This window comes from Scyliorhinus torazame, chromosome 22 (assembly GCF_047496885.1).
Source record: "Scyliorhinus torazame isolate Kashiwa2021f chromosome 22, sScyTor2.1, whole genome shotgun sequence".
NCBI classification, from domain to species: domain Eukaryota; kingdom Metazoa; phylum Chordata; class Chondrichthyes; order Carcharhiniformes; family Scyliorhinidae; genus Scyliorhinus; species Scyliorhinus torazame.
Window position 1 is genome coordinate 10549101 of NC_092728.1, and position 11950 is coordinate 10561050.

General features: G+C 53.5%; 1 protein-coding gene across 1 annotated transcript in view; it reads right to left on the reverse strand.

The window, feature by feature from the left end:
• The window catches only part of ftsj1 (FtsJ RNA 2'-O-methyltransferase 1), a 91427-nt gene extending 85930 nt beyond the window's left edge, over positions 1-5497 (reverse strand). Inside the window, exons 1-3 of the mRNA XM_072487873.1 lie at positions 5328-5497; positions 4136-4269; positions 2398-2467 (exon numbers count right to left, since the gene is read on the reverse strand). Coding sequence (XP_072343974.1) covers positions 2398-2467; positions 4136-4256 — 191 coding nt within the window. The 5' untranslated portion in view covers positions 4257-4269; positions 5328-5497. The remainder of the gene's footprint in view (positions 1-2397; positions 2468-4135; positions 4270-5327) is intronic.
• Positions 5498-11950: the final 6453 nt, after the last annotated feature.

Consider the following 11950-nt stretch of genomic DNA (forward strand, 5'->3'; position numbering starts at 1 on the left):
CCTGTCCACCGTCTACAAGGTACAAGTGTAATGGAATATTCTCCATAGATCGTAATGAAGTGCTTCGAGAGATTGGTCACGAGGCACATCACCTCCATACTCCCAGAACGCCTTCATCGACTGCAATTCGCATACCGCCACAACAGACTATTTCCCTGGCTCTACACTCATCCCTGAAGCGTCTCGACAACAAGGACTCCTACATCAGACTCCTATTTATTGGCTACAGCTCCGCCTTCAACACCATAATCCCAGCCAAGCTCATATCAAACCTAGGACTTGGCTCCTCCCTCTGCAACTGGATCCTCGCCTTTCTAACCCACAGACCACAATCAGTAAGAATAAACAACACCTCCTCCACGATTGTCCTCAACACCGGGGCCCCGCAAGGCTGTGTACTTAGCCCCCTACTCTACTCCCTGTACACACACGACTGCATGGCAAAATTTGGCTCCAACTCCATCCACAAGTTTGTTGACGACACGACCGTAGTTGTTCGGAAGTCGAACAACGATGAGTCAGAATACAGGAGGGAGATAGAGAACCTAGTGGAGTGGTGTAACAACAACAACAATCTCTCCCTCAATGTCAGCAAAACTAAAGAGCTGGTCATTGATTTTAGGAAGCAAAGTATCGTACCCACCCCTGTCAGCATCAACGGAGCAGAGGTGGAGATGGTTAACAGCTTCAAATTCTTAGGTGTGCATATCATCAAAGATCTGTCCTGGTCCACCTACAGCGACGCTAAGACCAAGAAAGCACAACAGCGCCTATAGAACATACAGTGCAGAAGGAGGCCATTCGGCCCATCGAGTCTGCTCCGACCCACTTAAGCCCATTTATCATGGCCAATCCACCTAACCTGCACGTCTTTGGACTGTGGGAGGAAACCAGAGCACCCGGAGGAAACCCACGCACACACGGGGAGAACGTGCAGACTCCGCACAGACAGTGACCCAGCAGGGAATCGAACCTGGGACCCTGGCGCTATGAAGCCACAGTGCTAATCACTGTGCTACCGTGCTGCTCTGTACTCCCTCAAGAAACGAAATAAATTTGGCATGTTCATCAACTTTTACGGATGCACCATAGAAAGCATCCTATCTGGCTGCATCACAGCCTGGTATGGCAACTGCTCGGCCCAGGACCGCAAGAAACTACAGAGAGTGATAAACACAGCCCAGTCCATCACACAAACCTGCCTCCCATTCATTGACTCTGTCTACACCTCCCGCTGCCTGGAGAAAGCGGGCAGCATAATCAAAGACCCCTCCCACTCGACTAACTCACTCTTCCAACTTCTTCCATCGGGCAGGAGATACAAAAGTCTGAGAACACGCACGAACAGATTCAAAAACAGCTTCTTCCCCGCTGTTAACAGACTCCTACTGACCCTCTTATGGACTGATCTGATCTCTTCACACATACTGAGTAGTACTACTTTTGTAAGGGCCACGAAGAACCCAGCACGAGTTTTAAGGATACAAAATAATAACGTTTATTTACTATAACAATATATACATAACAGTAGCAGTAACTTCCCTTGCTACCTTCTCCTTCCTGCTGGTTCCTGAACTGGCCAGCTTATTTATACTAGGACTTTCTCCGCCCCCCTCATTGGGGAAGTCCATACTCCCATAGGATTGTGGGATAGTCATTAGTCCCCAGCCAATCGTAAGTAGGCAGGTTATAACAACTACACTCCTGTATGCTTGGTGTCATCTGCAAATCTGGAGATCTAGCTCCCCCATCTAAATCGTTAATATATGTTGGGAGTAGCTTGGGTCCCATCACCGATCCCTGCGGGGGTACCCCATTGGTCACTGCCTGCCATTCGGAAAAAGACCCTTTATTCCTACTCTTTGCTTCCTGTCTGCCAACCAGTTTTCTAACCATTCAAATGAGTTGCTACCGGTTCAGGTGATCTCAATGAAACGTATAAAATTCTGAAGGGAACAAGGTTGTCGCTGAGGGGCTGTCCCCCCTCCCCCCCGAACACCCTCCCCTCACCCGGGTGGAAAGTCTGTCTGGACCATGGGGAGCGGGGGGGGGGCGTCACAATCTCAGGACAATGCGGTGGCCATTTTGGATGGAGATAAGGAAAATTCTTTCACTCTGCAGGTCGGCAATCTCGACTCAAGCTCGGCGTTGCGTCTATTCGAGAAGGAGATTGGGGGATTGTCGGGACACCGAGGGACTGGGCTAGCGGAGGCGCAATCGAGGTGGATGATCGGATTGAATGGCCAAGCAAGCTCGAGGGGCTGAATCATCAAATCTTACAGTTAACAGCGAAACTGAATCAGCAAGCATAGCCATTTAGAATGATAAAGACGAAAGTGGACCAAAGAGGGGGTTGCAAATTGGGAAAGACCCCCACTCCCCCCGTCCAAAACTTACTTGAGTTTACGGCTCAGGACCTGACTCCAGCTCCCGGGGGCGGCGCACAGATCGACTGCCCTGCATACTCCTGGCGGAAGAAACATTTAATTTGTTGACAGGATTAACTGCTTTCAAAAGGTGAGAGCGAGAGACCGACCGAACTGAAAACAAAGTGTGCCGCCCCCCTCGCCCTCGACTCAGACAGACGGTGGCCACAATCCAACCCCCTGGAGAGTCAACGCTGGATCTCCCTTTGCCCGGCAGTCCTCTCCACCAGGTCCTGACAGGACGGATTCACTTCAGGACACGCGTTCCATTCCCGACGCATGCCTCCTGCCTCGTGTCGACGGTCCCTTGTGCAAAGCCCCCCCCTCCTCCCAACCGGTGAGCTATTCGCCTACAACAGCCTGATCCACTCCCTCTTCCAACTTCAACTGCAAGCTACGGCTGGTGAAATATTTAAGGGGCGACGGTGGGTCTGCGTGACAATGACAACAACCTGCATATATACAGCAACTAGTAACATTGTTAAAAACGTCTTGCGATCAACTTTCTGTCGCCTGGGATGGTCAGAGAGTCTTCACGGCACAGGAGGAGGCCATTTATGCCATCTAGTCTGTGCTGTCTCTTCTGTACACCAATCCTGTCGGTCCCATTTCCCAGCCATTCCCCCCCCTCTCTCCCCGTAGCCCTGTGAGTTTATTCCTCTCAAGTTTCCACACAGTTTCCTTTTGAACTTGTTCATCGTCCCTGCTTCCAGTACCCTCGTGGGCAGCAAGTTCCAGGTCAGCAGCACAGTAGTTAGCACTACTGCCTCACAGCACCAGGGACCCGGGTTCAATTCCAGCTTCAGGTGATTTGTGCGCGGAGTCTGCACGTTCTCCCCGTGTCTACGTGGGTTTCCTCCGGGTGCCCCGGTTTCCTCCCACATTCCAAAGATGAGCAGCTTAGGTCGATTAAGCGGCAATTTAGCACAGCCAGTGTCCAAAAGGTTAGGTGGGGTTGTGGGGCTGGGGCGGGTGATTGGGCCTGGGTGGGGTGCTCTTTCAGGGGATTGGTGCAAACTCTCTGGGCTGAATGGCCTCCTTCTGCACTGCAAGAATTCTACGGTTCCATGGTTATGATTCGCTGCGTCAAAAGAAATGTTCTGCCTCACTTCCCCCACTCATAACCAAAACTCACCTTGTCTTTCTGCGATCAGCTAATGGAAACAGCCTTTTTTCCAGACTATTTTGTCCAAACCTGCCCTAATCGCATGCACCTTTATCAAATATCCCCTCGGCCTCCAATTTCTTCAACCTAACCTCCCAATTCTCTCCTCGCACCCTAATGGTTGCACTTTCGTCTGTGTCCATAGTTTGTTTTTCCCGGAACGCCAGTCTGTCGCCAGGGGCTTACAACTTGAGGGGGGCTCCACTCCACATCAAGTGTGGCTGACTAGGAGTCTCTCCCACTCTTACTGCCTGCCAGCGGCCTGTTTGGAAGGATTTTACAGGTTGACACACTCAACCCGTTTGGCCGCATTATGAACGTACCTTCCTCGGCCATCAAGGCCTGGGGTGGGCCTCAAACCCGGAGCCTCTGGCTCGGAAGCAGGGGACGCTAACCCACTTGCGCCACAAGATCTCCCCAACCTAACCTTGGAGCTAAAAATATCCCTCATCTTTGGGATCTTCGTTCTGTCCTCAACATTGCTCTGGTAACATCTCTGCTGACAGAAAACGTGCAGCGGTCTTTAACAATGGAGGCACGTTACCTTGAAAAAGGCTATATTCTTCATCCAACTGCAGCAGCTTAAAGGCGCTCCTCGCTCGCCATCCCTCCTCCTTCGCCAGGCGATAGTAGATGTCCCTTTTGTCCTTCGATGAACGTCCCATTGTTACTCAGCAACTGAAAACAAGAGGCGGACAGGTGATGGCCTCCGCACATCCCAGATCTCAACATTGCAATCCCACCCCAACTCTTACCTGCCACTTTCTAGCCCAGTCCAACTCCTTTTGCAGTCACTTATAGTAATACACGCCACACAGTGCAGGGGGAGGACATTCGAAGAGCCACCAATGCACAGTGGCAGCCGTGTCTACAAGATGTACTGCGGGTACTCACCAAACTCCCCCTGACCTCTACCACCAAGAAGGACAAGGGCAGCAGATGCACGGGAACACCACTGCCTGCAAGTTCTCCTCCAAGCCATACAAACCATCCTGACTTGGAAATATATCGGCGTCCCTTCACTGTGGCTGGGGCAAAATCCTGGAACTCTCTTCGCTGACAGCACTGTGGGTGTACCTACACCACACGGGCTGGAGCAGTTCAAAACGGTAGCTCCCCACTACCGCCTTCTCAAGGGACAATTGGGGAAGGACAAAAAATGCCAGGCTAGCCAACAATGAAAGAATAACGTGACTATCATCGATTGTCATAAAAGCCCACCTGGTTCACCAATGCCCTTTAGGAAAGGAAATCTGCCGTCTTTACCCGGTCTGGCCTACATGTGACTCTAGACCCACACACAGCCACACGGTCAACACGTAACTGCCCCTCTGAAATGGCCTGAGCAAGTCACTCAGTTCCAACGGGCAATTAGGGGTGGGAAACCAATGCTCGGCTAGCCAGCAAAACCCACATCCTAGGAATGCAATGCCAGTGAAACGCAGTCCGTTAGCCGCAGATGCAACTAGTGTCTTAACCGCTCCGTGGCGTAACCTCCCCTTGCCCACCCCCCAATGCACCTTGACCAGTGAAGGAGATCGCCAATGGGCATAAGCACACTGACCATCTTCCTCCCCTGCCTGCCTCCTTCTTCCTCCTCACCCAGCCTGCAGCAAAAATAAAACTCATTGCCTCTGAAACCTGAATGCCTTCTCCCCCTGCCTAGCTGCTGCCTGAGCTGCTGAGTGCTCCCTGTCTGGAACTAAAATGAATTGAATGAAAGCAGCACCCTCTACCTGGACCAGGCGGCCATTTTGTTTCAATGCCCCTCAGCCTCTTGCTCCGCCCGCCCCTTGCACTGTTGCTCAATTAGCGGCTCCCCGCCCTGCAGGGAGGACCTCCGGCCTGACAGGCGCCTCAGGCTCGCCTGTGAAACAGTCGACCTCAACCCTCCAAATTCCCGGGCGAGGGATTTTTAAAAATATCTCTTCGAATTATTTATTTTTTAAAAGCTAACTTCTGAAAACGCCAGCCTTTTTCGTTTTAGTTTCTGAGGGTTTGTTTTGTTGTGTGTGGGGATGGGGGAGTGGGCGCAGTACCGCCTGTGACCAGTGGGAGAGGCCGGGGCGCTGTCGAGCAGCGCGCCGCTGTTGGCGCCCCCCCCCCCCCGGGCGCGCGCTCAGTTCAAACGGCCGCCGGCGCGCGGGGCGACCGTTAGACTCCTTCAATCAAGATGGCGGCGGGATGGGGCTGGGCACTGGGTGGGGCAGAGTGAACACTGGATTGGGGATGATGGGCACTGGATTGGGGATGATGGACACTGGATTGGGGATGATGGGCACTGGATTGGGGATGATGGACACTGGATTGGGGATGATGGGCACTGGGTGGGGATGATGGGCACTGGATTGGGGATGATGGACACTGGATTGGGGATGATGGGCACTGGATGGGGATGAAGCACTGGATGGGGATGATGGGCACTGGATTGGGGATGATGGGCACTGGATGGGGATGATGGGCACTGGATTGGGGATGATGGGCACTGGGTGGGGATGATGGGCACTGGATTGGGGATGATGGGCACTGGATGGGGATGAAGCACTGGATGGGGATGATGGGCACTGGATTGGGGATGATGGGCACTGGATGGGGATGATGGACACTGGATTGGGGATGATGGACACTGGATTGGGGATGATGGGCACTGGATTGGGGATGATGGACACTGGATTGGGGATGATGGGCACTGGATTGGGGATGATGGACACTGGATTGGGGATGATGGGCACTGGATTGGGGATGATGGACACTGGATTGGGGATGATGGGCACTGGGTGGGGATGATGGGCACTGGATTGGGGATGATGGACACTGGATTGGGGATGATGGGCACTGGATGGGGATGAAGCACTGGATGGGGATGATGGGCACTGGATTGGGGATGATGGGCACTGGATGGGGATGATGGGCACTGGATTGGGGATGATGGGCACTGGGTGGGGATGATGGGCACTGGATTGGGGATGATGGGCACTGGATGGGGATGAAGCACTGGATGGGGATGATGGGCACTGGATTGGGGATGATGGGCACTGGATGGGGATGATGGACACTGGATTGGGGATGATGGACACTGGATTGGGGATGATGGACACTGGATTGGGGATGATGGGCACTGGGTGGGGATGATGGGCACTGGATTGGGGATGATGGGCACTGGATGGGGATGAAGCACTGGATGGGGATGATGGGCACTGGATTGGGGGTGATGGGCACTGGATGGGGATGAAGCACTGGATGGGGATGATGGGCACTGGATTGGGGATGATGGGCACTGGATGGGGATGAAGCACTGGATGGGGATGATGGACACTGGATTGGGGATGATGGACACTGGATTGGGGATGATGAGCACTAGATTGGGGATGATGGGCACTGGATTGGGGATGATGGACACTGGATTGGGGATGATGAGCACTAGATTGGGGATGATGGGCACTGGATTGAGGATGATGGGCACTGGTTGGGATAGATGGGCACTGGGTGGGCAATGATGGATACTGGATTGGGGATGATGGGCACTGGGTGGGGTAGATGGGCACTGGATGGGGATGATGGACACTGGGTGGGGATGATGGGCACTGGATTGGGGATGATGGGCACTGGGTGGGGATGAAGGGCACTGGATGGGGGATGATGGACACTGGATTGGGGATGATGAGCACTGGATTGGGGTTGATGGGCACTGGATTGGGGATGATAGACACTGGATTGGGGATGATGGACACTGGGTGGGGATGATGGGCACTGGATTGGGGATGATGGGCACTGGATTGGGGATGATGGGCACTGGATTGAGGATGATGGGCACTTGTTGGGATAGATGGGCACTGGGTGGGGTAGATGGGCACTGGATGGGGATGATGGACACTGGGTGGGGATGATGGGCACTGGATTGGGGATGATGGACACTGGATGGGGGATGATGGGCACTGGGTGGGGATGAAGGGCACTGGATGGGGATGATGGACACTGGATTTGGGATGATGAGCACTGGATTGGGGATGATGGGCACTGGATTGGGGATGATGGGCACTGGGTGGGGATGATGGACACTGGATTGGGGATGATGGGCACTGGGTGGGGTAGATGGGCACTGGATGGGGGATGATGGACACTGGGTGGGGATGATGGGCACTGGATTGGTGATGATGGGCACTGGATTGGGGACGATGAGCACTGGATTGGGGATGATGGGCACTGGGTGGGGAAGAAGGGCACTGGATTGGGATGATGGACACTGGATTGGGGATGATGAGCACTGGATTGAGGTTGATGGGCACTGGGTGGGGATGATGGGCACTGGATCGGGGATGATGGGCACTGGATTGGGGATGATGGGCACTGGGTGGGGATGAAGGACACTGGATGGGGACGATGGACACTGGATTGGGGATGATGGGCACTGGATTGGGGATGATGGGCACTGGATGGGATAGATGGGCACTGGGTGGGGATGATGGACACTGGATTGGGGATGATGGGCACTGGGTGGGGTAGATGGGCACTGGATGGGGGATGATGGACACTGGGTGGGGATGATAGGCACTGGGTGGGGAATGATGGGCAGTGGGTGGGGAATGATGGGCAGTGATTGGGGAGGATGGGCACTGGATTGGGGATGATGGGCACTGGATTGGGGATGATGGGCACTGGATTGAGGATGGTGGGCACTGGATTGGGGATGATGGGCACTGGATGGGATAAATGGGCACTGGGTGGGGATGATGGACGCTGGATTGGGGATGATGGGCACTGGATTGGGGATGATGGGCACTGGATGGGGTAGATGGGCACTGGGTAGGGATGATGGACACTGGATGGGGGATGATGGGCACTGGGTGGGGATGATGGACACTGGATTGGGGATGATGAGCACTGGATTGGGGATGATGGGCACTGGATTGGGGATGAGGGCACTGGATTGGGGATGATGGGCACTGGATTAGGGATGATGGGCACTGGATGGGGGGTGATGGACACTGGGTGGGGATGATGGGCACTGGATGTGGATGATGGGCACTGGGTGGGGGTGATGGGCGCTGGATTGGGGATGATGGGCACTGGATTGGGGATGATGGGCACTAGATTGGGGATGATGAGCACTGGATTGGGGATGATGGGCACTGGATTGGGGATATGGACACTGGATTGGGGATGATGGGCACTGGATTGGGGATGATGGGCACTGGGTGGGGGATGATGGACACTGGGTGGGGATGATGGGCACTGGATGGGGATGATGGGCACTGGGTGGGGGTGATGGGCGCTGGATTGGGGATGATGGGCACTGGATTGGGGATGATGGGCACTGGATTGGGGATGATGGACACTGGATTGGGGATGATGGGCAGTGGGTGGGGATGATGGGCACGGGATTGGGGATGATGGGCACTGGATTGGGGATGATGGGCACTGGATGGGGGATGATAGGCACTGGGTGGGGTTGATGGGCACTGGGTGGGGATGATGGGCACTAGATTGGGGATGATGGGCACTGGGTGGGGATGATGGGCACTGGGTGGGGATGATGGGCACTGGATTGGGGATGATGGGTACTGGGTAGGGATGGTGGACACGACGGGGGATGATGGGCACTGGGTGGGGTTTAATTCCTCCAGTGCAGAATGGTCTGCCCTAAACGATGGCACCTGAGAAGTGAGGTTTTTTGGTGGAAAGGAAGAGGTGAATATAAAATAAATGATACTGAAGGTGACTGGACAGGTTGATGAGGCTGTTTACTAAAGGGGGATTTATCAATAGAGAAGCAGAATACAAAAGTGAAGATGTTCTGCTGAAACTATTTAACTCATTGTCAGGAACCCAGTTGGACTATTGTGTCCAATTCTGGGCCCTACACTTTAGGAATGATGACTTGGAGGCGATTTATCAGTTCAATTCCAGGGATGAGGGGACCTCAGTTAATCTGGAGAAACTGGGATTATTCTCTTTAGAGCAGAGAAGGTTATGGAGAGATTTAATCGAGGCATTCACAATGACAAGGTGGTTTGATAGAATAAATGGGGAGAATGAGTTTACAGAGGGCCAGTAACCAGAGGGGACATAGATTGGAGAGATTGGTTAATGAACCAAAGGAGGAATGAGAAGAATTTTTTTAACACAGCGAGTTGTGATCTGGAAGGCACTGCCTGAAAGGGCAGTGGAAGCAGATTCAATAGGGACGCTCAAAAGGGGAAGTTGGATAAATACTTGAAGGGGAAACAAATTGTAGGATAGTGGGGAAAGAGGAGCGGGATGTGCAGTTCCTGTCTACAACACCTTCCTTTCATTTAATGTTGATGTCTTCCTATCCCTAGGGGCGGCACGGTAGCACAGTGGTTAGCTTCTCCAGATTAACTTCACAGCTCCAGGGTCCGAGGTTCGATTCCCGGCTTGGGTCACTGTCTGTGCAGAGTCTGCACGTTCTCCCCGTGTCTGCGCGGGTCTCCGGGTTCTCTGGTTTCCTCCCACAGTCCAAAGATGTACAGGTTAGGTGGATTGGCCATGATAAATTGCCCTTACTCTCCAAAAAGGTTAAGTGGGGTTACTGGGTTCAAGGGATACGGTGGGGCGTGGGCTTAAGTAGGGTGCTCTTTCCACGGGCTGGTGCAGACTCGATGGGCTGATTGGCCTCCTTCTGCACTGTAAATTCTATGTTTCTATTTAATGTTGCTGATGTCCACATTTACAATGGGAACTGCCATGTAAACATGTCGCACTGTAATAACACCTCCCTGCCAGTGGCAGTGCTGGAGAGCCTCATGTCAGACTCCAAGAGAAACCCCTGTATTCCAACCAGCCCAGCATCTGCCCTTCCCAATAACTGTAAGTTTTGCAATTTAGCCGTTGAACTAATATTGTGAATAATGTTTGTATTTAACTATTGCAATGATGGAATGTGAGTTCAGCAAAGGAACTGAATTACCTCTGAGCCCGCGACTTTCAGAAATGTCCCACCACCAGCATCAGCAATAACTTGCATTTAGGTAGCACCTTGAAAATAGTAAAGTATCACAAGGACATTCTTGGGAATCTTCTCAATTTGGGCACTGATGCGCGATCAATTACACTCAAGTCAAAGTGATTTCATAACTGAAGGCTTTAATCTACTAGAACGTGTTCCCCAGCAGCTTCGGTACAGAAAGTGAAGGCTGCTGTGACGGCACCATCTCTTATACTCCGTCTGTCAGGGTGGAGCTACGTAACAACAGCCAATGGTAGACTCCTGGGTCTAACCAATGGTCATCAGCCTCTTGGGTACCGCAATACCTGGTACTACCACATTCACCCCCTGTTAAAAAAGAGTCAGGCGGGGGTGGTGGCCAGTGGTAATAGTCGCCTTTAACATGGTATGATCAGGTATGGAGGTACCGTGCAGTCGAGGATATTTACAACAGTTAAAGTCACAGCGAAGCATTCAGTCGATCAGGTGGCCTGGTCGTCCTTCTGGAACGTCTGGGCTTCAGTGGTGATTCTGGTGGGGATCCCAGTGGTTGCGACTCTGGGAGCGTGGTTTCGGTCTCCATGGCAGCTTCGTCACCCCTAGGCGGCGCTGTTGGGGCAAACGGTTGACAGGGGGGGGCGCGTCTGTAGGGGACGTCGGTGTGTGGGCGGGCCAAGGCAGGAGCGGCGGGAGTACTGACCCCTCCCACTGCTGTGGAGCGGGGGGGGGGGGGTAATGGTTCGGGAGCGCGTGGGGTTTCGGCGGGCGACAGGTCCCGAAGGGAGACTGTATCTTGCCAGCTGTCAGGGAACGGCACATAGGCGTACTGGGGGTCAGCGTGCATCAGGTGGACTCTCTCGACCAACGGGTCCGACTTGTGCGCCCGCATGTGCTTCCGAAGCAGGATGGGTCCGGGTGTCGCTAGCCAGGTTGGGAGCGAGGTCCCGGAGGAGGACCTCCTGGGGAAAACAAGGAGACGTTCATGAGGTGTCTGATTTGTGGTTGTACAGAGCAGCGACCGGATGACGTGGAGGGCCATCGGGAGGACTTCTTGCCAGCGGGAGACTGGGAGATTCCTAGACTGTAGGGCCAGTAGAACAGTCTTCCAAACCGTTCCGTTCTCCCTCTCCATCTGTCCGTTTCTCCGGGGGTTGTAACTGGTCGTCCTGCTCGAGGCAATGCCCTTGCTGAGCAGGAATTGACGCAGTTTGTCGCTCATAAAGGAGGACCCCCTATCACTGTGTATGTACGCGGGGAAACCGAACAGTGTAAAGATACCCTGGTGACCTTGATGACGGTGGTTGTGGTCATGTCTGGGCAGGGGATGGCAAATGGGAACCGGGAGTACTCGTCAATCACGTTTAGGAAATACGTGTTGCGGTCGGTGGAGGGGAGGGGGCCTTTGAAATCCAT